The sequence below is a fragment of the Epinephelus moara genome, chromosome 11 (genome assembly GCF_006386435.1).
Source record: "Epinephelus moara isolate mb chromosome 11, YSFRI_EMoa_1.0, whole genome shotgun sequence".
NCBI classification, from domain to species: domain Eukaryota; kingdom Metazoa; phylum Chordata; class Actinopteri; order Perciformes; family Serranidae; genus Epinephelus; species Epinephelus moara.
The window spans coordinates 18738809-18763355 of NC_065516.1; the positions used below are offsets into that span (position 1 = coordinate 18738809).

The 24547-nt window shown below is 40.0% G+C and overlaps 1 protein-coding gene across 1 annotated transcript in view; it reads right to left on the bottom strand.

Moving 5' to 3' along the window:
* Positions 1-24045, bottom strand: part of pan3 (poly(A) specific ribonuclease subunit PAN3) — a 28020-nt gene extending 3975 nt beyond the window's left edge. The window contains exons 1-16 of the mRNA XM_050057352.1: positions 23797-24045; positions 23302-23657; positions 22230-22351; positions 21573-21645; positions 21402-21472; positions 21076-21220; positions 20664-20881; positions 19518-19622; positions 19358-19415; positions 18755-18916; positions 17007-17123; positions 16502-16603; positions 11923-12088; positions 11569-11656; positions 10431-10570; positions 7269-7398 (exon numbers count right to left, since the gene is read on the bottom strand). Coding sequence (XP_049913309.1) covers positions 7269-7398; positions 10431-10570; positions 11569-11656; positions 11923-12088; positions 16502-16603; positions 17007-17123; positions 18755-18916; positions 19358-19415; positions 19518-19622; positions 20664-20881; positions 21076-21220; positions 21402-21472; positions 21573-21645; positions 22230-22351; positions 23302-23657; positions 23797-23816 — 2073 coding nt within the window. The 5' untranslated portion in view covers positions 23817-24045. The remainder of the gene's footprint in view (positions 1-7268; positions 7399-10430; positions 10571-11568; positions 11657-11922; positions 12089-16501; positions 16604-17006; positions 17124-18754; positions 18917-19357; positions 19416-19517; positions 19623-20663; positions 20882-21075; positions 21221-21401; positions 21473-21572; positions 21646-22229; positions 22352-23301; positions 23658-23796) is intronic.
* Between the last annotated feature and the right edge of the window lie 502 nt (positions 24046-24547).

Consider the following 24547-nt stretch of genomic DNA (forward strand, 5'->3'; position numbering starts at 1 on the left):
ATATATTTATACTTATCATTATGCATATAAATTTACTACACTCCTGTTACCATTCAGATTATTCTTTTGTAAATTCAGTGTAATTTATGCTACTTAAATTTATATTTTGGACCATTTTTATGTGTGAGTTTCTTTTTCTTTTTTTAAACTTTTAAAAGACATCGCTTAGGAGAGCCTGTGAAGATTTTCATTGTCTGTAATTACTGTTAATAAATAAATAAAAAATAATTAATAAATGATAATTATGCGAATAAAAAACTTGCTCCAGCAGTTGTCGAGGAGTTCCACAAAGGGGATACTGGTGTCATTTACTAACATTGAATTACAGACTTAAAACTTAAAAAACAACTTTAAAAGAACATAATTTCCTAAGCACACTAAAATTGGCATAAAATTTAAGACACAATCTTTGAATTTGGCACCAGGTAAAGGGAAATATTCTGTAGCTGATGGAAGCAAAATCTGATTTAGATTACAAAACAAAACACATACTCAGGTTGAAGGATAAATATAAATACGTTAATATGCAAAAAAAAAAAAAAAAGCAAATTAATTAATACCATCGTTAGGAAAGAGAAGGATTAATGAATAAGAAATTAACAAACATTTCTAATGTTAAAAGCAGAGGCATTTTTGACAATTTCTCCTTAATATGAGCCCCTTTAAAATAACAAAGCCCTCTTGTCCCTGCAAAGAACACTGTCAGAAACTGAAACTTTAGTCACTTGACTCTCTGTCCGTACATGGTGTTGGACCCTGTTTTCTCGCAGGTTCCAGAAGACACTTCCTCCTTACTGAAAGTCAAGTAGACTAAGCTGCATTTTCTTCTCAATACATCTATTTTTGTATGCACACTCATCTGACTGTCAATTAATGGAAATCTGAGAAAGTCGTCAGCTCCTGCATCACTGATGACTTCATCAACACCAAAACCACCTGTGAACGCATCTACAGAGAGATGTCAGTTAAATTTTAGCACACCTTTCACCTCTGCAGATATAATTTACTCCTGCCTCTCCTCTCTCGTCTCCTCTCTGCCCCTCTCTGCCTGTCACACCCTGTCAAACGTTTTCTGCACGGTTTGACAAAGTGAAAATGACCGAAAACTAAGATCATGTTGGCGTTCTCCAACACTTGCTACTCTAGACTTACTTCTGAACACTGGATTTCTAACAACAATCTTAGAGCACCTTACTTTTCAGTGCGTTGGTGCCTTTAGGAGCCACATTTCCACAGCGACACCAACGCTGTTACATTGCAAACAGTTGAATATTTTAGTTAGAAAAGACTAAATGTGCATACGACATTTTTACAAAACAGCAAATCACCTTTCAAAAGTCTGTACCTTGAAAACTGAGTTGTTACAACATGCGTAAAAAGGTCATTTTTCAGTCAAAAAGGAACCGAGATGACGCCTGAGTTGTCAAAGGACAGTTGTGACAGTACGTTTCTGCTCACTGATCTGATCGCTTGATAAGAGAGGTGAAGACACAGGAGTTTACAGTATTTCTGCTTCGCTCAGTCTGTTCGTACCTGCTGGGTCACTAAATGCTGCATTCACAAAAAATCAGGGAGACGGCAAACTGGATATTACTTTAGAGGACGAGAGAAGGATGGTAAAATTAAGTGAGGGTAAAAGCCATTGCCGTTCCAAGTTAAAATATTTTCACTTTTTATCGTGCCCCGCAACTTAATTAAAAACAGAGGGTGTATTCCGAAAAGCAGGTTTATCGGAAACTGAGTAATTAAGCCATGAGATGAGGGAAACTCTGGGTTTTCAGTTCCAGAAAGAGGTAATTTAAACTCCAGTTTTCTGTATCCACCCTCTGACTGAGCGCGATGTGTTGTTTCATTTCCCTTTGATTCAGTCCGTATCAAAGCGCATATGGAAGCATATTAATTAGCGTAGGTTTACTGTATGTCAGAATCTATATCCTATCTAAAGTTACCGCTTTTATGCGCAATCAGTCAGTGGTTTTAGCCCTCATTCAAATACTACGCAGCATCAAGTCACCTTTAGCTGCATGTCCTTTTTTAAAACACTGAAAACAGCTTTCACAGACTTAATAGATGAAGACCAAACTGGCTTTGTTACAGGCAGACAAACACAAGACAATATTAGAGGAAAGTTACACATTATACATAGAATACATGAAAATAAACTACCAGCAGCATCAATAAGTTTAGACACAAAAAAAGCCTTCGATAGGGTTAATTGGGAATATTTATATTTAACATTAGAGAAATGTGGATTCAACGAAAAATCAATTCAGTGTATCAAGTCTATCTATAACAAACCCTCAGCTACAGTAAAAGTTAACGGCTCTCTTACAGAAAGATTTATATTAGAGAGAGGAACTAGACAGGATTGCTGTCTTAGTCCCACCTTGTTTGCCCCATACATCAAACCATTGGCCCAACTGGTCAGACAAGACACTAAAATAACAGGAATTCTCTTCGCAGATGACGTCATGATCTACCTGAGCCACCCAGTGAACTCATTTATACAACTTATGCAGACTTTTAAACAATTCGGTTTGTATTCTGGTTTCAAATGAAACATACCTAAGACTCAAATCCTCATGTTTAATGGTTCACCAAATCAAAACCTTAAAGATCTAAAAATAAATTGGGAAGCAAAATCACTTAAATACCTTGGTATAAACATAACTAAAAACCTATCCAAATTATACCATAACAACTATGAACCTATTGACGTCAATATAAGGAGGGATATTGAAAGGTGGTCAACCTACCCAATGGGATTAAATGACAGGATAAATGTGGTGAAAATGAATATCTTACCACGCCTGTTATACCTATTCCAATCTCTACCTGTGAATATACCACAAGCCCAGTTCCATAAATGGGATAAATTAATCTCAAGATTTATATGGGAAGGTAAAAGACCCAGAATTCGTTACACTACTCTCCAATTACCTAAAAACAAAGGGGGCATGGCACTTCCAAATCTAAAAGAATACTTCCACGCAGCACAATTGCGCCCAATTATTAACTGGTGCAACTCAGATTATGTTGCTCATTGGAAAGACATAGAAATATCTGAATCTAAATTCCCAATTCAAACAATCATAGGGGAAAGAAAGATTCCTGCCCATGTAAATGATGAGGCAGAACTAAACCCGATAACATCCACTCTCGATATATAGCATTCCATTATTAAACAACTAAACATAGGAAAGGAACTGGGACTGCTAAAATGGATAACACCTAATGTTGAGTTTGAACCAGGAGAATCTGATCACAGATTCAAACAATGGGTTGGAAGTGGTATAACGGCCGTATGCACAGTCATTGTTAATGGTGAGATAAGAAGTTTTCAAGATTTAAAAACTAGACATGACCTAACACAACAATTGAGGGATTATTTTAATAAAAAAATCAAAAGAACTAAAGATGAAATACACCCTATCATAAATCTGTTTGTAAAAGCATATTGTATGACTATTCCCAGTGCCGTGTCAAATCTGTACCGTTGTCTAATGGATTCCAAGAAGGATTCAACATTGAGCACGGTTACATGCGCACAATAATCAGATAACTGGGAATAATCAGGTAATGGTAATAATCCGATTTGACGCGTTTACGTGCACTTCAATAATCTGATAATCAGAANATCTGAAAGGAAACAAAAGTTGTCAGATTAACGTAGTGGAGTAGAAAGCACAATATTTCCCTCTAAAATGTAGTGGAGTGGGAGTATAAAATAGCAAAACCCGAAAGAAACCAGATTAAAGGGTATACATGCACCGAATAATCTGACTACTGGGGAAAAAGCTAGGTGTGTTTATCTGATTTCTCATAATCAGATAATGGCTTTTATCTGATAAAGCCTATTGGATTATGCTGTTTACATGACCACTTGAATAATCAGGTAACTCCAGAAATCAGATAATGATCGGTTTATTAGTGTGCATGTAAACGTGCTCATTGTATATTAAAGCTAAATGGGGAAAAAGAGCTGGGCGAGGGAATTCCAGAGGGGATGTGGGATGACGTGGAAAATACAACAATCAACCTCACAATCGCAAAAATGGTGAGAATTTAATTGGAAAAAGTTTAAAACCAAATTTGATACTTTATCACACCAAAAATTAAAAGTAAACAAACCAATATTCAACAACCATGCTGGAGACTGTGTAATCATATGGATCCAGACCATACCCACATTTTTTTGGAGCTGCAAAAAAATACAGCCTTTCTGGGATTGTATTCGCTCAGTTCTGTGTGAGGTGCTGGGATACGAAATCCCCTGAACATGTCTTGTTCTATATCTGGGTCATATGGAAGGAACTGTACACATAGCAGACCAATACTTGGTTAAGATCCTGCTTGCAGCAGGGAAAAAGGCGATCACCAAGAACTGCCTCAAGACTAAACCTCCAGACCTCAAACAATGGCTGTACATCATAGACGATATCTTAGTTATGGAGAAACTCACATACAAGCTGAAAATGAAGGAGGATTGCTTCACAAAAGACTGGGAAAAGTGGTTATCATACAGATTGAACAAGACGCAAGGACAAATGTGACTCAAGAGGATTGTAAACTACTACCCCCCACAGGCCATGTACACATTTTGTTGCAGTTCGTGTTTTTTTTTTTTGTTTCAATTTTTTTTTTATTTTGTATATTTTCTGCCTGAATTCTGTAAGCACTGCTAAACGAAATCAATAAAGACAAAGTTAAAAAAAAAAAGAAAACAGCTTTCACTTTGTCCTACTAAAGTGTTTATTACAGGTAATGTGTCATTTCAGTATAAACCGTAAAAATCGGTTTGAAGCTTTAGACATGTTGGATCATTGACTAATTATACCCATAATTTATGATATGGGTGGCTGCACTGATGGAGCATCATTTCTATAATATTTGAGTATATGTTAATATTTCTGAGTGAAGAGGATCATGGTCTCAGATTTCACCAACTCAGAGTTCAGGGTTAGACTCAGAGTTTATTAAACCTGCTCTCTAGAATGGACCCCAGATGTTACATAGCTTCTTCACATGATGCAAAAACAATCTGGACAATTACTGGACACTAATAGAAAAATTACATAAAACAATAAACACAAAATAATTCTATTCAAACTTTATTTATTTCATTCTTTCCATAATTCTTTGTAAAGAGTACGGCACCCCCAGCATAACATTTTGTCACGCGTATTTTGTTTTACCTTCTTGTCCAATGTGGTCAAGAAGGTGTTGTCCATCTGCCTGATTCCATGTGAACGCAGCGTAACGCTAGCAAGCCAGCCGTGTGCGGATATCAGGGGCCATATTCACGAATATTCTGAGAATACTCTCAGAGCTCCTAACTTAGCCTAAAGATTTCTAGCAAGGAGTCCTAGTTTAAGAGTGACTTTAAAAATTCTCACAGCAACTCTGAGTAAGGACGGGACAGAAACTTTGCCTTAGTGAGGAGGTGTGGTTGGCCCCATTGCTATGTATAGCCCCATTTCCACCGAGCAGTTTGGTTCAGTTTGGTGCGCCTTTTTTGCCGTTTTTCCGTGGCGTGCAGTCTCGCTCTGTAATCGAGGTGCAGACTTCCCTTTGTGTCACTGGTAATGAGGAAATGCTGGTAATTTTAGTTCTTAATCTATCTGATATGAGATGTGGACATCCAGTCGAAATTAAATGAACTGTCACAATATGAGACTGTGTCAGCACTGAAATGATGTCTGCCAAGGAGGTTATGTTTTTGGTGCAGTTTGTTTGTCAACAGAATTACAGACAAACTACTACTGGCCAAATTTTCATGACTCTTGGTGGAAGGGTGTAGCATGGGCCAAGGAAGAACCCATTAGATTTTGGAGTGGCTACAAATCACTAGGCAGATACAGGAATTATATTTTACTTTTTGTTAGATAGGGCATTTGGCATTTGGCCTTGGCTGAGGTGTACACTCTGAGTGCCCTTTTAGTTGTTGGCGTGATCACTCTGCTGACAGAAGGTCGTGACAGACTACAGTCGTTACTGCTGAAGTGTTGCATTTTTAAAGTTGCCATATATCGCACATTCATTTCTGGCATATTGTGTTATAGTGTTGAGTGAGAGATGTGAGTGCATTGCTAATGAGATTGTACACAAACATTATCACTGCACAATCTCATAAGTAGTGCTTGATAAACGCACTGTTGTTCAGTGGTTAGAGAACGCCTCTCCTACCTCTTTGTCTTTCATTTTCACATCTGCTTAAGAAACTCTTAAGCCTTCTACCTATTCAACAGTTTTTGACCTTGTGAGCTCTCTTGCGGGCTGAGATGTTTTATGATTGTGTTTTATCTTTACCAGGATCTAGTCTTACTGCAAGGGGACTCTTGTGATAATTCATAAGTACTTTCTTTGTAGATTTTTGTCACTTGGAGTGACACTTTTTACCAGAAAGCATCATGAACATGGCCTCAGGCTGATGTCATAATGTGTGTTGGTTTTTTTCATGCAGATCTTTTGTTGGTCTTGCTTAAATGTATTTGTTTAAAAAAGTCAAAAGTGAAAAACAATAACTTGAGTAATATGACAAAAAGATGTAAACGCCAGTCAGCAGCTCGACACACCATGTTGGTTTATAAAATCCTGTTTTAAAGTTTATTGTCAACAAAAAGGCTCATCGGGCAAATACACACCGCTGCTACTATTCCGTGTGCAGATACACACTCAGCTGAGACATGATGCAGAGATGACCTGATAAACCAGAAATGCTTACACTCCCCACCAACACGGATAACAGCAGATTACAGACACGTTTGCCCAAAAAAGCCACCCTGTTTTTCTTGCCAAGTTTTATTACCACAGATTTGTATTTCATTGCTCTAGTCTTCAGTTGTTTACTGAACTTCAGTTACTGAGATCTTGTGAGACTTGCTGGACAGAAATCATTTGCAGTTCGGAGGTAAAAACACTAACACAAAGTACTAGTGTTTGGTGGACTTGTACAAAGTTGGGAGTAAAGGGGAAATTGGGGCATGAACAAGAATAAAGATGAAGTAAGGGTCTGTTGTTTCACACATTCACACTCAAGACGAGACTGCAAAGCCTACAATACACCAAACTACATCCTGTGTGCACACAACTTCCCTCTTAGCTCACTAAACCAATGGCCTATTTCCGGCCACCACCCAAGAATATCAGCCTGACAAGACCATGACTGAATCATGCACGCTGTTTGCTCTGTGCCTTTTGAGACACCAACCCTAACCTTTGTGTGTTTTTAAGTATACCTGAACAAAAATGTAGTGCCCTTAACTTACCTTGGCCAGGTCCTCCTCAATGACATCATTCCTCATCTGCGATGCATCCAGTTGTGTGTAGAATCGCGCTCCGATCATCGGCATGATGTCATTGACGCTGCGCAGGCGAGACTGTTCAGTCAGCAGATACCTGCAAATACACAAAAATGTTAGAGATTCCCTTCAGGTGAGCTGGGAAGGCGGGATACAGCTGTGCAATGTCACTGACCCACTCTGCCCAGAGTTTAAAAACATTTATGTGCCAACAAGTCTTAAAGTGGCCTTTTAGTAGATATTCAAATTCCGTTTTATGTAGGTGCAAATGGTGATTTGCCTGAGCCTCTGATTTATCTATTCAAAAAATAATAAGAATTTTTTTTTCCCCACAGCCTGAGCCCAACCCGGTCAATCAGCACACATTTTCAGCCTGAATCCAGTCCAACCCATCAGGCGATTCGGGACCTGTCGGGCTCAGGTTGAGATTGAGAACGCTATATCAAGACACAATATATAAAATCTCCTCTTAACTACTGTAGACTACTAAAATTCTACTAGGGCTGTACCCAAATATTTGGATATTCGAATATTCGTTTCTATGGGTAGGTATTCGTTGAAATATGAAAATTTGGTATTCGATTTTTGTTTTTTTATTTACTTTTTTTTTTTTTTTTTTAAACACAAATTTTTTGGTGCTAAATGTAGTCTTTCTGTTGTTGGTAAATGTAGGTTATCAATAAAAATCAAAACTTTTAAATCGCATTGTTAAAAATGTGAAAATATAGTATCGCCTACCAACTGAGCTTGTGTAAAAATGTGAAAATATAGTATCGCCTACCAACTGAGCTTGTGCGCACGGCACGCTTGAGCGCATCCGTCTGAGGCTGTGGATCAATGCCAAGTTTTACCACTTTATCACTATTCCCTCTAACTTGTAGCTGTTTTTTCATTATCTTTTGAATTTAATATGAATTATGGAACCGTTTTTGTCAACGTTTGTTTCCCCTGTTTTGTACAATAAATTATTGTTTAAAGTTTCAACAAGTTTCTTTTGAGTGCGTGACGCAAGTGTCACCTGCTCAACGCATCAGTGCCTTCGGATGCCATGACAGTAATAGCCAATAATGTCAAAATATCATTTACAGACCGATTTAACAGACGATCACTGCTGCCCGACCCGCAGGTCCATTTGCGGGTCCCGCAGGTTACGGGTCGACCCGCGCATCACTACTCAGCTCAGTCTATAAGGCTGTACACACAACAGTAAGGCTATAGATGTTATATTCCATTCAGGCCGGCAGAACCAGCAGCGCATCTGCTCTACAGTGCACGGCACTGCTGATTAACCATTTTATTGCAGCACAGAGTGTCTGCCAGCAACCAATTACCTGCAGAGGCTTCCTACAACTTGTTTCAACGGTTCCGATTTAATCAGAAGACAAATTAAACAGGATGACTAGCCAATGTGAAAATCAAAAGAAAGCATAGAATAATGTTATTAATAACTGAAGGAGACTGTTGTGCCATCACATTTTTTAGTGGTTTGAGAGCAAAGATCTGGTCGCTGCTGTGCAAAACTCCGCAATACAATTAGGTCCGAAAAAACCCTGGGGTCCGCCGCCGCCGAATATTTGAATATTCGTTATAAATTCTGCCGAAGATCCGAATGTTAAAAAATGGTATTCGGGACTAGCCTGGTTCCAGACCATAGACTCCACCCACTCAACTGAGTAGGCTTGCATTACTGGTCTGGCATACTTCAATGAATTTGCGATTTATCTTGTCCAAACGATGGACGGACCAATGAACGCCGGGGGTCTAGCGATTAGCCAATCAGCGCCACGCTGATGTCAAGCTGTACGCCGGTGGGTAACTGGTGAGGATAGCAACAATGGCGACCACTACAGATCCTACAGACCACATTAACGATGCTATCGAGGTATTTCGCCACTACTCGCGTTAATGGAGGACCAAATTAAGGAAGCTGCTAAACTGGATTTAACGGCGATGCAGCTGGGCGTGCACGATGACGGAGACATTTTAAACGGGCAATGCTCGCTTGTTTTCGGCACCCCCGAGGCATGGATACTAATGACATCAGATTCTGGGTGAGTCGTTGATCTCTACTGATTGGTTAGGGAAAAATCAAATTCCCTCCCCCTTGTAAATCGCCTTCAATGGAAGCCATGTCAGACTGAAGGTTCTGGGAGCTTCAGTCTGACACTCAGGCTAATTCGGGACAGCCCTAAATTCTACTAAGGCTACCTCAACTAAATGACGTACTACTGCAATAAAATTTAAAAAGTAATGTTATTTCAATTAAGTTAAAAAAAACTGTTACAATTGAATTAAATTATTGTTAATACACCTGGCATTTACATAGATTGTGAATGACTAGGTGGCTTTGTGATCATGTATAATCAGGTATAAATACAGTAAACTGATCAAGCCCCTTTGGAGGTCATAAGCTCACTGTGTTAAGACTTTTACGTGTAAAAGCAACAGTTTACACATGACACAGCGGTCAATCCTCAACTCCTCTCCAGTGTCTAGAAGTACTGAGTAAAAGGCAGGAGGTACTGTAAGTACAGCAAGTTACTTAGCCTTTGACGTCACACTTGTAGATAAGAAACAACCTGAATTGCGTAACTACATGATTGGTGTGGGCGGATGACAACATGCGGAAGCGTAATCTCAGTTCGGGGAAATAGACATCAGATATACAGTATAGCTGACTGCTGCAGACACTACACTCACTGAAAATATACTTAATAATATGTTATGATTCTTTGATGATAATACTATTTTGAGGGTTCATGCTCTTGATAATTTATGGCAATACAAACATTTATCAAAGTATCATATCCCGGGCTGACTTGAGAGTGAAGCAGTGGGATAACCTGTGGTTAAGTCACAGTCATGGCCACATGACCACACTCTAAACATGGGACTACATCTTGTGGCCGAAGGAAAAGGAAGCAAGCTGCTTGTTAAACAGGTGAGTAGGTGAACTGACGTGTTCGATCATGTGGATATGGGGATGTTCGCAGAACTTTTCTGTGAGCAGATACAACAGATAAAAGGCCATTGTCTGAAACCAAGTATTAGGATTTTAGTCCAACTTTTATCTGGACAGTTCTTGCTTTTATGCAAGTTGTTTAGCATGCTGCACTCCGTCTTTCTTACAGAATGAGGTTCTTGAGGTCTGAAGAGTAGTTGATAGACACCAGCTCCATGGCCTTCTGCAGGTTCTCCCTTTGAATGCCAGCCAGGGAGTTACATGCCAACGCCAGCACCACCTTGCCCAGCGACACTAGGTCTGCTTGCTACACAACAGAACACACATCACAGACATACACACATTAATGATGTAAAGTCACATTTTGAAAACAGCTTTGAACACACGCGCTGAAGTCAAAGGGACAGTTCACCTCAAAAATCAAAATACATATTTTTTCCTCTTACTTGTAGTGCTATTTATCAGAGTGAGTTGCAGAGTGTTGGAGACATCTGCCTTTTCTCATGTATAATGGAACTAGATGGCACTCGACTTGCGGTGCTCAAAGCGCCAAAAGAAATCATATGAAAAACCTTGACCTTGAAAAATCATGACTATGTCACTCAAGATAATCCACAGACCTTGTTGTGTGCGGTTTCATGTAGGAACTATTTTCTTTCTCCTGAACTACACCCACCAACCGTATCACTGCTATCTTACCTAGCACCACTGAGCTAGCTAACGTTACAGCTCAGCCAAGGAGGACGCCATTAATGTTTACATCTTGGTCTGTCACAAGCAGGAGCCTCTCGTCCATGAGTAGATGGATGCTTCCTTCTGGTGGGTTAAGTTTGGTCGAAAGAAAATAGTTCCTACATGAAACTGCTCACAACAAGGTCTGTGGATTATCTTGAGTGACCGGGTCATGATTTCCAGAGAGACACATTGCTCGGCTTTAGAAAATGGTCAGATCATGCACTGATTTATCTGCATCAATCATTTAACAATGATAATCTTAAGACATTGGAACAGTTGAAAAATGACTTGGATCTCCTCTGGACAGATTTCTTTAGATACTTGCAGCTATAAAATATTTTCACCTATGAATCTACATAAAACCCTACAGGTGAGACGGAGGTGGGAGGTTGAGATGAACATGGTCATATCACAGGACACTTAGAAGGAGGTATGCACTGAGGCCCATCTGGTCACAAAATAATGTATTTTTTAAGTTGGGATGAACTGTCCCTTTAAGAAGATGAGATAAAACCTGTCTGTAATGTATATTCATGTGTAATTCACCACAAACTACATGATAAAGAGTACCTGGTACTGTGGCATTAGGGCAAGATGATTGGTCTGACTGTTGTCAAAAGTTAAGACATCAAACACCCCAACACAGTTCACCCGTAACCTGCAAAGGTAAGAGACCAAAATCATTAACAGTTTGTTTGCATTTCTGGGTGTGCTAAGTGTGCACAACCACACGGTTGTGAAAAAAGGAAGCATCACTGAAAACACTCTTCCGCTTTTAATGTATTTACTGTTAACATACCTACACTCTCTGAGCTGGAAATTTACATTCATGCCGATTTGTTCACCATCTTGTGGTTATCAGCTCTAATCAACCACTTTCATTTACCAATGCTGAATGGTGCGGTATCTGTGTGTGGGTGGTACCTGGTCTTGCCAGTAATAAGAATCTTGCTGGGGTCCATGACACGGCAGGCCAGGCCGGCAGTGTGGATGGTCCGCAGGGCCGAGCTGAGCTGGACAATGTAAGCCCAGATCAGAGACTCAGGGAGCAGACCTGCATGCTGCCGTGGAGGGGGAGGTTCATGTTGTCCTGCACATGGAGACATGCTTTATCACACAAACGCAGCCTGAGGGTTAGACATTACTCATGAACTAAACCTCAAACTGTCATCGACTTCCTTGGCAATCTTATCTTGGGGATAAACCGTCTCTCACAGTTGTGATGTCAGTAACACACCATTTTCAGTCAGTCTCACCTAATTAACACAATTATATTAACCCTAACCTAATCTGCTGATCATTTTCTATACGTCAGAAAACAGTAAAATACCCATCATCATTTTTTCTTTCTTCATTATGCTTATTTTGTCTAACAAACAGTAGGGGTGTGTCATGTCGAATCATTCATATTACCGGTATAATTTTTAATATTTATAGATTATACAGATCATTTACAGTATTTGGCAAGTGCTCATATGTGTAATTTCTGGTTGATTTTATTTTGTTGTACTATTTATATATTATACAGAATCTACTGAGTTACTGTTGTTAACTGCACATGAAAGAAATGACTAATTTTCCTTTAGTTTTAACTGCATATTTAAAGTGAAACTGTCACATTTATGTTGACACACCAAACTCCAACCCTGATACGGTTATAGTTGTATGTTCTTGAAATGAATAATTAAATATTTTTTAGTATTTTGTCAGATCAAGAACATTGCTATTGCAAAAATACCCTGAAATATTGTTATATTATTTCAGGGCCACATCACCCAGCACTGACGAACAGTCCCAAATACTTTCAGTTTAAAATGACATGAAACTGAAATCCTCCCAATGCAGAAGCTGCATGTCGGGGCTATTTGGAATTGTGGCTCAACAAAGAACTGAAATGAATAAATGATTGTTAAAATAATAGCAGATTCATTTTTAGTGGACTGAAAAACCATTTCAACATAGTGCTGGACAGTATACCTGTTTAGATTTCATGTATAATGTGAATTTTTCATAAACCTCTGTACCAGTGCATAGCATAAACAACTAGAAAAGCACTTGGAGAGCGCAGACCTCCGCCAAGCAGCTCGGATTTCCCTCCATTTTATTATTTTATCCACTTTGCTTCAAAATTTTATCATCTGTTCCTTGTCCCATTATCAACCTTTCCGGAAAATTTCATCAAAATCCGTTCAGAACTTTTTGAGTTATTTTGCAGACAAACAAACACACAAACTCCAGTGAAAACATGACCTCCTTGGCGGAGGTAATTACTTTAACTCTTCAATAGGCAGAAGAGTGCCCACAGCACACTGTGTAGAGAGAGAGAGAGAGAGAGGGGGGAACACCACTAACTGTGCACCCTTCTTACTAACTGTTATAACTTTAAAACACAACAATTAATTACCAACACTAACTCTCTTTAACAGGGAAAACAGCGTGGCACACAACAATGTGTGTCACATAAACAATCTGTAACACTAATAATTGTACATTTGCAAAATTATGACGATGAGTGGCATGCTGGGTACAGCTCACTAGCTAGCCGGGCAGCATTACACCAACAGCCTGTTAACAGTTGGGAGAGGCTCCGTCGCCACAGTAAATTTTAAAGGGCAGAAAAGAAAGATGGAGGATGAAGAAAGAGAGACTGGAGATGGACCAGAAGAACTTCAGCCCAGGAAAGGAACTGTGTCTGTATTAGAGGTTTTTTGGTTAAAAAAAGACTATAAAGAAATGTTGACGTTTTAAGCATATCTATTTTTTAACTTCTGTTTTTACTATGTTTCAGTTAACACAATTGTTTCGAGCCTTCCGATTCCTTCATATACTGGGTCATCCTGTGAGGCCGAGCAAACCCTATAGTAATCTTTAGTATGGTGCCATTATATTATTTTACATTCTGTGCACTCTGACCGAAGAATAAGCCACTGTAAACCTATATGAAGGCCAAGTAATACAAAAAAAACCTGAAACAAACATAATAAATTAAGAAACCGCCTAAATCTTTAAAAGTACCGTGATACCAGGGGTGTAATAATACACAAATTTGAAATTAACCATTCGGAGTGAGACTTTAAGTTCAGTACGTCTTACAAACTGAACAGTATGTTGAACTATCCAAATTCATGTATCTAGTAAGGGGCCAGGCAGGCAGTCCTGCCAGGAGCCTCTTGTTTTCCTGCTTGTTCTTTCTTAGTCTTCCGAGGAAATCCTACTACCCACACACGAAAAATCACCAAACTTTCGCACAAAGGTGCAGTCCTATGCCAGATTTGCTCAGCTGCAAACACAAGTCAATAGTCTTGATGGTGGCGCTACAGCAAGCATCTAAAGTTAAAAAAAATTCACAACAAATCGGCCGTATGTGCTACAGCTTCGCAACTTTCACCAAAATGTAGCCCCAGTACAAAAGAAACTTTTGCACATTTAAACCTATTGCAAATTATGAAGTCCATCACTTTTTTTCAAAAACTGTAAAACTTCTTAAACCTATCTCCTCCCACAACTTTTGCTCAATTGACACCAAACTTGCTACAGAGCATCTTCAGACTGTCCTCCACAAATTGTCCTCACAGATTTTTGATTTATCCAAAATTGAGCCTACAGTGCATCAAGATGTTCGACTGTAAACAGTACTGTAAACATATACTTGCAAAGTCTTGCTAAATATGTTTTCAGTGTTCATGAAAAAAATCATGGTAGATGATGTTTGGCAAATATCAGAATTCTATATCAAAAACTGAATTTTTGACAGCATTTTGAATTCTGTCCTCATGTAAACCATTGCTGTCAATGGGAATAGAGCATCTTTACACATCAGTTTTTCACTTATGGAGTAAATCAATCGTTGTTAAAAACAAATTAACAACATCTCCATGCTGTCTAGATGCAAGATGTGTATTTTCAGATTTTTGTCTTGATTTTATGACAGCAGTTTGAAATCTGCCTTGACAGCTGCTGTCATCCTGGTGGCTGGCTTAGTCAATTTGTGAAGCTACAGATGCATTATCACTTGCTAATTAGCTCAGTCAGATAGAAGATGCTCCTTGGTGTCAGAGGCTGTGAGTTCAAGCCTCAACTCATGCAAAATGTATATTGTAATGGCAACTTCTTTCTTGTCTTCCTATTCTGCCTCTTGTTGCTCAGAATTGCCTAAAATTGCCCGACCCCGACCGTTGCTGTGCAACAGCTACAATTCTGTATGTTATCTTGTGCTCTGTTAGGTGACCTTGGGTGTTTTGAGTCACCTTTTTAAATAAAATGTATTATTATCATTATTATCATTAACTATTCTATTACGCTGGGGTAAAAACCCACAGTATGTCACATCTAACTTATTCTATACAGCGTGTCCGCGGTCACATCTGCTATAGGTCAGCAGGTTACATCAAACAGAAAACTTTAAACATGTCAGCTCATTTACACCAAGTTCACCCCAGTGTGTCAATAGGTGAAACAAGAACAACCATACATGCAACACACTAAATGTTATCCCCACAGCATTTAGGCAACTATTCCCAACTGATTGGTACATTTAAAGCCACAGGTATGAGATCCAACTCTACAGCGGAAAACACAGGCTTTACAAACATGCTTAATGTACCTGAGCCCCGTCACACTATTCCTACACAGACCCATTTCAGCCAGACCGCAAAAATTACAAAAGCAAAAATCAAGGAAGTTACTCTGGCATTTCTACTTTACTTGCTGTTTCCATAACGTACTGTAGCATGACAACGCTGTGTCATATCGAACCAAACTGTAAATTTTGTTAGTTTCGTTACAGTTACATCCCTACATGATACTATTTTTGGCATTACTGCCCAGCACTACTTAGGGCAGACTGAGATGGCAAAAATGTCTGTTTCCTTGAAGGTCATTCCAGAAAAAGTTCAGAAGAAGTTCATCTGCACTGTATGATCCAGAGCTTTAGAGGTATTTTTAGTTTGTTTGCCTGTGCGATCCTATACTGTTCATATATTATGGTTTTTATTAGTGTTTGCGACAGACTAGACAAAACCCAGGATCTGGTTTTACTTCCTCTGTGTGCATTCCTGTAGGTAGGCCTTACAGCACCTGCCATAGGATCAGTTTCAGCCACAGTTTCCTCCAAGTCCCCACATCTCTCTTGCACAGACACATGTATGCCAACTGTCAAACTGGGACATTTTACAGACTCCAAACATCTGAATCTTCTTTCAAGCCTCAAGACATCCACACAACTAGTTTTAGACCTTTAAACGTCTCGGGGAATGTGTCTTTATTTTGAGTTAACTGAGTGGTTTTTCGATGTTGGTCTAAGCCATGAAACACCGGATGTGAACACAACTGCATGCGAGGCAAACCTGTAAATGCACACCCAAATAGACACAGGTTTATGACCTCATTACCAAACAAGTAAACAAACTTGAAATGTGTGAAGCAGAGGGGTGGACGGGGAGCATACATGGTGATGCTGGGGCTATTTCAGTGCGATGGTGGAAGGGTGGGTAGCCTAACTCACCCCATTTCCTCTTGGTAAAGTACGAGTCTGCTGCTGGGTCATTGAAGTGCCTGCTGAACATGGTTTCTGCACCCGCATGGAAGTCATAGGAGAACACCAACGCTATGGCAAAGAGATGGAAAGGGGACAGTGTAACAGCTATATTTCTTTTTATGTATCCAATTATTGTCACTTTGTCCTGCATTGCACTCCCTGATGTGTTTGTCTTTACCATCATGAGAAAATAAAAGTACAAAATCTAGTTTCTATCAGCCGGCCAGTTGCTCCTAACTTTTAAGAGCTAAGAAAGCCAAACTTTGCTGACAATAAATGGAGCTTGAATGCAACACTGAAGCAACAACTTCATCTAATATTTTAGCATTTTTGTTGGAAACCAAGAATGACAAATGCCAAACAATTAACACAATTGTGGAATAGGTCAACTTTATGTCTGGATCATGTAAAAAAAATTAACCATACACAGGCGATGCACACATGTAAATGAAAACTGCTCATACACACTCACAGTGGTCTCCAAAGGCCTTTGTGGTGAAGACCTCCCTCAGTGTTACAGAGTTTGAATGCTGAATCTTCTTCCACATGTCCACCAGCATCATGCACTTGGTGTTAACAAGGCGGAAACCTGGACAGATTGCAAACATACACAGGTAATTGATAAAGATTTCTTTCACCACAACATCCTTTACCCTCTTTAAGTATGATAACTGCTGCGCGTCACAACACAGGTAGTTCATGTTTATTTTAATGGCAGTGAGTAATCATTACGCATGTCCTGCACTGCTCATCAAAAATAACAAATAAGAAATCTTTAATTTTACACTGATGTACCTGATTAGACCAGAGGAACTACTGCTGCTAAGAATATTACTGGTGGCATGTAAAAAGTCCCTTACCGAGAAATGGCAAAAAAAAAAAAAAAAGTAGTAGTATTAGTAGTAGTAGTAGTAGGCTACTAGTATTGACGAATGGATTGACTTGGTATGTAATACATATGCAACGGAGAGAATGACTTAATCTGAGGGCCAAAAAGGCAATTTTTATTGAGAACTGGACGAAATGGTGAGTATATGTCAAAAACATTAGACCTGATTTTGTCTACATAGGTACTAGAAAGACATTTATTTGTTACAGACACAATTTCTTTATTTGTTATCTACTCTCTATCCTTATTTCAATGTGAGATTTTTAACTTTTTTATCTTATATTTATTTTCTAAATTTATTTTAACTTTATTTTTAATCTAAATTTAACATAGATTAAAAATAAAGAAGTTTTTCCCCATATATTTTTTTGTTACTTATTCATTTATTATTTGCTCAAGGTCTTCATGTTCAAAGGGTTGTGGACTTTGTTCACATATGTTCATATTGCTTTTATAAACCAATAAAGAGAGAAATACAAGAAATAAACAAATACAGCAACAGCAATGCATTTTTTCTATATCCCTGTTAAGGCCCAGACACACCAAACTGACATAAAAAAAACTAGTGCCGACAGAGGCCAAATGTTGCTTTACCTCACGTTGTGTGTGTCTTAGCCAAAAAGCTGCACCTGAACACACCTCAAAGACTACAGCCAACTAGTGTACACATTCTGAACCTGCCGCCATTACCAGCAGGCGATGGTCGTTTGTCCTAGACATTCACAAAAATGCACATACATAAGACCAACAGGAAGATTAAACACACAGCTTAGCCAGTTAGCACATTAACAACAAAACTTTATGTTGAAATAACAACTGTTTCGATCTCACACCCTGTTGACTTTGTATGTTTGCTTTCCTTCTTTACGTTTCTCTTCTGCTGCACTGAGCTGAACTGCACAACAGAGTGATTTCATTTACCGACAGGCTCCGTCGTCTCCAAATAAAGGCGGCAAAGGCTAACTATTGCCAACAGTGCCAGACACACTGCTAAAACTAGGGCGACAGGTGCTCACCAAAATCCCAACATTTACTGACGGCCAGCTGTCAGCCTGTTGTGTCAGGGCCTTCAAGGGTTAAGTAGCCTGTCTTACTTACAATGAAGTGTATTTTCTGAAAATATCCAATTCAGTTTGGTTGGAGAGGGGTCATTTAAAGTCAGTAAAACTTTAGAAGCAAGCAATTATCTCTGCTAGCATTTTTTTAACTTATTAATATTTACAATAAGAGTCAAAACATAATTACATCATTTGTCACATTGGCCTGTTTGATCGTGTGATATCAGTGTTATGATTCTTTGGAAGACAGTGTTTTATCGCCACATTTATTACCGTGTATCCTCCTCAGGCAGTAAGGCAGGTCATCCTTGCTGTTGACCGCCTTGTAGCAGGAGGTGATGTAGCTGAAGTTGCTGGTCTTCTGCATGCGGTTTGGTGGGGGGAGGGGCTCGAGGGGGAAGAGGCTGTGGTAGCTGTCCACCTCAGACGGTACATCTGCCAGAGACAGACATAGTTTCAGAAGAAAAAAAAAGACACACAGGAACGCACGCAATCAAAACCAAATTCAGCAGCTATAAGCAGGCTCTGGGTCACAGTCTGTATGAACAATTACTTGTTTTGACCAATACTAAATCAGCACTAGATTATATGTGATTTGTTTTCATAGATCATTGTGTAATTTTACACATATTCACAATCTTAGCTTATTGTTGCATGCATAGCAACAGGCACAGAAAAAAATAGAAGTAAAATCCCCAGAGACCAAAAACATATTTCAACACCCTTCCACACTAACATGATGTAATCAACTCTTGTGTTTGTTTCACTATGCAATGCAAGTTTGTTTACTTGTAAAGCAGAATATATGTATATTTGCAGGGGAAATCATTTTATCATTTGCAATCCTTTGTTGTGACAACAGAGTAGACCCTTTACCTGGGTTCTCTGAGTGGTCAATCTGGGCCATCGTTATCAGATGTCTGTTTATCAACTCCTGGAGGACAGATAAGAGTGCAACACATCAGACATCACCTCCACAGAAGACAACAAGAGAGATGATACTTAGTGCAAGAGACGGTGGGTGGGTGGAAAATACCTGTCGGAGTTCATCAGCCATGAAGAAGGACGGGGCATTGGCTTTCGGCTGCATGTAAGCCACATGGGGCGCAGTGGGGGGATAGATATGGTAGGTAGGAAACACCTGCAATGAAACCAGAAAAACACAGCTTCCTATTTATTGAGAAATGAAAATCAGTGTCATCATACACATATTTTTTTCCCTGCTAAAAGGTCATGGCTACACAGATAAACATGATGGTTTATCTGATGATAATCACTCTTATTAAGTGTTAAGATGACTGCCGTCTCATGCCAAAACATAACCCTGGTGGGCTGCAATGAGTGTGGTTTTAAAGATTGCGGAGTGTATGCACGATAAAAGGGTAGCTAATAGGCTGAGGTGTGGGTCACGTACAGGAATTTTAGAGTCAACACTCTTGCTTCTCAAAAGATGCTCAGATCAGATAAAGTTTTAAATGCTGACAGATTTCAACGTAGCTTGTTTGTTTACAATCCATTTCTACAAATGACATCATGTGATTCTATATCTTTGTATGTTTGGTTAGGACTTACCAGCGTACTCCCAACTTTACTCTTTAAGTACGGTGATGCAATATGACGTTACATACCAAGTGATGGTAGAAAAGTTTACATCAGCAGAACTTTGGCAATACCATTTCAACCACAGGAGCAATTCAGGGCAGGCTATGTGGTAAATAAGGGCTGGGTTATCGCCAGATCTCGTGATTCTCGCAAATCCAGCTGCGTCACAAGGTAACGTGATTTGGGCAGACATGGAGGAGGGTGAAGTTGTAAATACACAAACCTGCTACACTTGAAATAACTTTTTTAAGAAACCATAAAACTTTCACTTTAGAAGAATTTTTAGTTTTACTGTTTTGGGACTTTTCTTTTTTAACTCAAGTGTTGTCTCTTTGTTTTTGTTTTGTATGGAAGCTCCAAATAAAAGAAGAAAATAATCAGATGTGATGAAACACGGTATGGTTATTTTAAACAATTTCTTAATTAAAGTTACAGGACAGTTAACACATTGTGATATATGCCGTTACCATGACATAAAATTACATATACTTTGATAGAAGATTTTGGCCATATTGCCCACCCCGATCTTAAAGTAATTCCTAACTAAAATACAGGGCAGGAAGCTGTGTGTCGCACATACCATCCCAGCCATCGGTGCCGGGGTGTTGTCTGTGTAGAAGTAGGTGGTCCCCCCCACAGTCTCCTTCTGGATTATGTGAGTACCCTGGTCAGCCGCAGTGGTGGGCACCATGTAGTTGGCAGGGTTTGGGGTGTGACTGCGCCGACGAGGAGCAGGAGAGGTGTGCGGTGTAATTTTTGGGGAGTGGAGAGGAGAAGATCCCGCAGACAGAGACATGCCTAAAATTAGAGACAAAGACTTTTGTTTCGACAGTAGCACATGAGGTTCTGCACACAAGAGGGAATTCCCAAACTTGCTGAATTATACAATTTCAGAGCTAAAGATGGAAAACAAAACTGAGCCACGCAGAAAGTAGAGCAAAGTAGATTTAACGGGGTGATTTCTCTGTGAGTGATGCTGCAAAAACCCTCACCAGGAGCCAATGCAGCAGCTGTGGAGCTGCTGAGGCCAGGATGTGGGAAGAGAGGCGAGGGGAAGGCCTGGACAGTGGATTGAGCCATGGTGGCCATACGTGGAGCTCCCTTTGGGATGAACTCACTTGCTGCCGGGTTAGGAGTCTGGTGGCACAAGAAAAAACATTCAAAAGTCAGATTAAATCTCCCATCCCTGATAGAGGCAATAATACAATGATGGAAATAAAATATATCCTTGTTAAGTCTCATGTAAAAGTACATTAGTGAACTTTAAAAGCACTTTAAAATAACTTCACTGTCTTGGACGGGTTGTTTGTGTGCTCACCTTTCTCCTTTGGGAAATGCTAAGAGCACCAAAATCACTGAACAGTGAGGATGTCGGGGAGTTCACTGGCTCTGTGGAGACCAATGAGTGCAAGGAGCTTAGCAGTGGCCCTTTCAATATTCAATGCATGAGTGCTGAACACTGCTCCACAGAGCACTGAAGCAGTCTTACCATGAGTGCTGTGGCTGAAGTTCTTGGCACCATCATTGAGGAGACTAGGAGAGCTGCTGCTGGTAGTCATTCGCTGAAGAGAACAGCATCAAGAGCAGACGTGTCACAGAGGGTACTCTCGTATCATATATGTTTATCAATAGAGTCGCACTGAATATTATTGTGGTATGATAAAGTGACTCAATTTTCAAAGCAGTTTTTCCTCATGCTATATGTTCACACTACCTATATATAATAATATATACATCTAATCAAGAGTCGAGAGTACTTTCAGTGCAAGAGAAAGACTCTTTCCTTTGAGATGCAACTCAGAGCGCACAAGAAGTTATCTCTGCCTGTGGCCATCAAACTTTCCACCTCCTCCCTCAGAGTGTCAGATGCTCTGAGTCAATACACTAGCTCTTGGATTTACATTGCATCAGCAGCTATAACCCCATAACTTCTCTATTATTTACATTTTCTAGTACGCAATACTGTCTTAACTGTACAATAATAACTGCTGCAATACTCAGTGCAATAATTGTGCTGTGCATATTATTTTTAACTATTATATTTCTTAAATTCTTCCATAACATAACATATGACCAACAGTAACCTGTCCCCACAGGAATCAATGAAGTATATCAGATGCTGATATCCATAGCTTTCCGTCGGTACCTGCATCATTGAGTACTTAGACTCTGCTGGGCTTCCAAACCCATTGACCCCAATAAAGCTGCTGCTGAAGTAAGAGTTGGTGAGATTGGCATCGCTCAAGGCTGCACCCTCCATCCCTGGGACTGTGGATGACAGAAACCAAAGTTTAGCAAACACTAACTGCAGCAAGACTGATATGACTCTAAAGTAACTCTGTGCTTTATCAAGAGACGAGAAGGTAAAGCATGCATGTTAGTGTCAGTGCTACTAAGTGTCAGCTAAGCCACAATCACAGAGCTACAGTTAAAAAGCATGTCAACAATCCTACATCTGTCTACCACAGGGCGATATCCACCTTGAGTATCCTTTAATAAACTTTTTTAGCAACAATTGCCTGTTTCAATTGTTCCAGGCTTAAGAGGACGTAGTTAGCTTTTGAGTTGCATGTGAATTTTAGTTACTTGCTGTTTGTTTACGTTGGTAAAACACCACAACACAACGAAAAATCAATGCCCCGTGAACAGCTAGCATGGCTAGGCTAATGTTAGCAAACATTGAACTTAGGCTAAATCACAACAGCAACACTACAGTTGACATTAACAACATTTACCAGGATAAAAACTAACGACACTAGCACTGAAACTGACAACACCTAACTTGAGCCAAAGCCAAATGCAATAAAGTTAGTTAAAGCGGTTAACGCTAGTTTAGCTAACGCTAGCTGGCTAGCAGCTACACTAGCTAAATGACTGTAGTATCGCGGATTTCTGCCCACTCACAGCTGTCATACAAAAACAGCAGGCCTCCTCCGTGAGAGCTGCAACAGCATGGCTAATGTTACATGTTGTTACAAAACAAAACTAACACCACCTGAAGACAAAGCTATTCACAACACAGCTAGAGAGCACGGTGTGTGCTAGCTGCACACTGAGGGCTGGATCATGTTTGGCAGGTAAATACCCACGTTGTTTTGGGGTGAAGAGGCCTCAGTGAATCCCCGGGCTAAATTTTAACAAAGCCCAACAAGGCCCAAAAGTAAAGTCACAGTCAGTCCCCCCGTGTGCGGCCTTGTCTTGCTGTAATTGTTACTCACTGGTTAACAGCTGCCCCTCCAGAGACGTGCCTGCAGGCCCCAATGCTTCGCTTTTCTTGGACACACCGGTTCCCCCACCGCCCGGGCAGGCCGCCGCGGAGCCGCCGAGGGAATACCCCGCTGGCGTCCCGCCACCCCCGGCCATGGACAACGGGACGGGGCTACCACCGCCGCCGTGGACGTGGATGGACGGATCCTCATGCAGGAACTGACACTCGTCTCCATAAAAGCAGGTTTTGTCTTTCGCGTAATATCGGCAAAACTTCACCTTGACATTAGGTATCCCGGCACCCCCAAGCGGAGCAGCTGAAGCTGGGAGTCCACTGTTCATGGCACCGCTGCTGCCGCCACCGCTGCTGCCGGAAGACACTCAAACATAGAGAGACGCAGTTAGCTGGCGAGCTAGCCAGCTAGCCTGCAAACAGTTTCCCCTCAAAGGAACGGATTAATATCACTTCAGCTGGTGAAGAACACTTAAAAGGCTACAGTACTCACATCATAAGGCTAGGATGCATTTTAGTTTAAGGAAATATCTTTGCATCCGTGAAATCCTGATCGTCGTTGTTGTCGCTATCCATGCAGCTGCCTTTTTCGCAAAGTAGCCTGTTGTTGTTTTTGCTCGCAGTCAGGTTGCTCTGCTAGGGACCAGCTAGCATAGCTTTGCATTGTGGGTACAGCCACAGCCACGGCGTCTGGCAGAGTTTACCTGCTGCAAATACAAGCCGCAAACTGAACGTGCAGCACAGTGATATTATGAATGCAAAAGAATAATGTGGCTCAGCATGTAGAGGTGTTTTCAGCCAAGTCTGCAAGGATCAGTCCTCCTCAGTCTGCGCGTGCCAAATGCAGGTTAGATTGTGGCAAATTATTGTTGTATTTAATAAATCAATTTATATAAACCCACAGTGCAGCCTGCACAGGTGCATGATAATACAACACCAGGACAGGCATGGACAAAAAAACCCTAACAGAATAGATCTTTATTGTCATTGTGCATGTACAACGAAATTGAATGCAACGCCCCAGTGCAAATATAACTAAAAAAGGAATTTATAAAAACAATTAAAAAAACAAAACAAAAAAAAACAGTAAGCAATATTGCTCTTCAAAAAACACTGCAAAAACACACACACGGGGCATTCCGCCTATTGCACACATCCCTCATATTACACTCAGGCATATTTTTCACAGTCAAGCCTTTATGAATTCAGTAAATGCAGTCATTGTTTTTGGATAAAATCTGGTT